At 58.9% G+C, this 1,051-nt stretch overlaps 1 protein-coding gene across 1 annotated transcript in view; it reads right to left on the bottom strand.

The window, feature by feature from the left end:
• LOC106726051 overlaps nt 1-1,051 on the bottom strand; it is a gene marked incomplete at its 3' end in the record, with an annotated part of 10,179 nt that overhangs the window by 2,220 nt on the left and 6,908 nt on the right. The window contains exon 4 of the mRNA XM_014539492.1: nt 225-395. Within this exon, the coding sequence (XP_014394978.1) occupies nt 225-395 (171 nt within the window). The remainder of the gene's footprint in view (nt 1-224; nt 396-1,051) is intronic.

The following is a 1,051-nucleotide window of genomic DNA, read 5'->3' on the forward strand; positions in this document are numbered from 1 at the left end:
GATTCTCTCTCATCATGGATGTTTCTCTCTCTCTCTCCCTCTCCCTTCCTCTCCGAAATCAATAAAACATAAAAAAAAAAAATTAAAAGGCCACTGAAACGTGTTACAGTGGGGTGTGGGGAGCCGCGTGCCCTGGCCGGGGGGGTGACAGGGTCGGGAGGTGGCAGGGGGTACCTGGATGGGGGTGTTCAGAGGGTGGGTCCTGGGGACCAGAGGTACCTGACGGGGTCCATCCACTTGGTGACATGCTCGTCGCTCCCGGCGGCCTCGGCACCCCCCTCCACCACGAGGAACGAGGTCTGGATCAGCAGCGCCATGAACAGCGGCGGGAACAGCATCTGCACCTCCATCCGCCGGCTGGGCTCCAGCAGCAGCTCATGCATGGCCCTGGTGGCCTGGGGTGGGCGGAGGGCGGAGAGCAGGCACGTGGGCAACGTTGGCCTCAGCTCTTGGGTCCACCCACAGTGACCGTGACGGGCTGGTCCAGAAATCCCAGGCGTGAGAGCCAGAAAACATCAAGGGAAATTCCTAGAATGCTATGATTTTAATTTCTTTTTTCTTTTTTTCCCCCCCTTTAGAATGCTTTTTTTTAATTATTGATTTCAGAAAGGAAGGGAGAGGGAGAGAGAGAGAAAAACATCCATGATGAGTGAGAACCATGGATCGGCTGCCTCCTGCACGCCCCCCACTGGGCATGCGCCCTGACCGGGATAGAACTGGAGGCCTCTTGGTTCCTGGGTCAACGCTCACCGCTGAGCCACACGGGCTGTGCAGAACGCCATGATTTTACTAGTAAAGTGCTCCCCCCACTGCCTTTGCTTATTGTCTCACCGTCCTAGAGAGTTAGCAGAGCCTGGGGGCGTCGGTCCTCCCTAAGCCCCCCGGGGAGAAATAGAAGCTACCCTGTCCCCCAGGAGGCACGGTGGACCCTCCCATGGATCGCACCCCAGACTCTGCAATGGCCCAGCGGACAGAGAGGAGAAGGCAGCGGCCCAGGGAGCTCAGGATAGCAAGGCCCGGGCAGCTAGGAGGCCGGCCCCGCCCCAGCGCC

This window comes from Myotis brandtii, unplaced genomic scaffold, assembly GCF_000412655.1.
Source record: "Myotis brandtii unplaced genomic scaffold, ASM41265v1 scaffold21781, whole genome shotgun sequence".
NCBI classification, from domain to species: domain Eukaryota; kingdom Metazoa; phylum Chordata; class Mammalia; order Chiroptera; family Vespertilionidae; genus Myotis; species Myotis brandtii.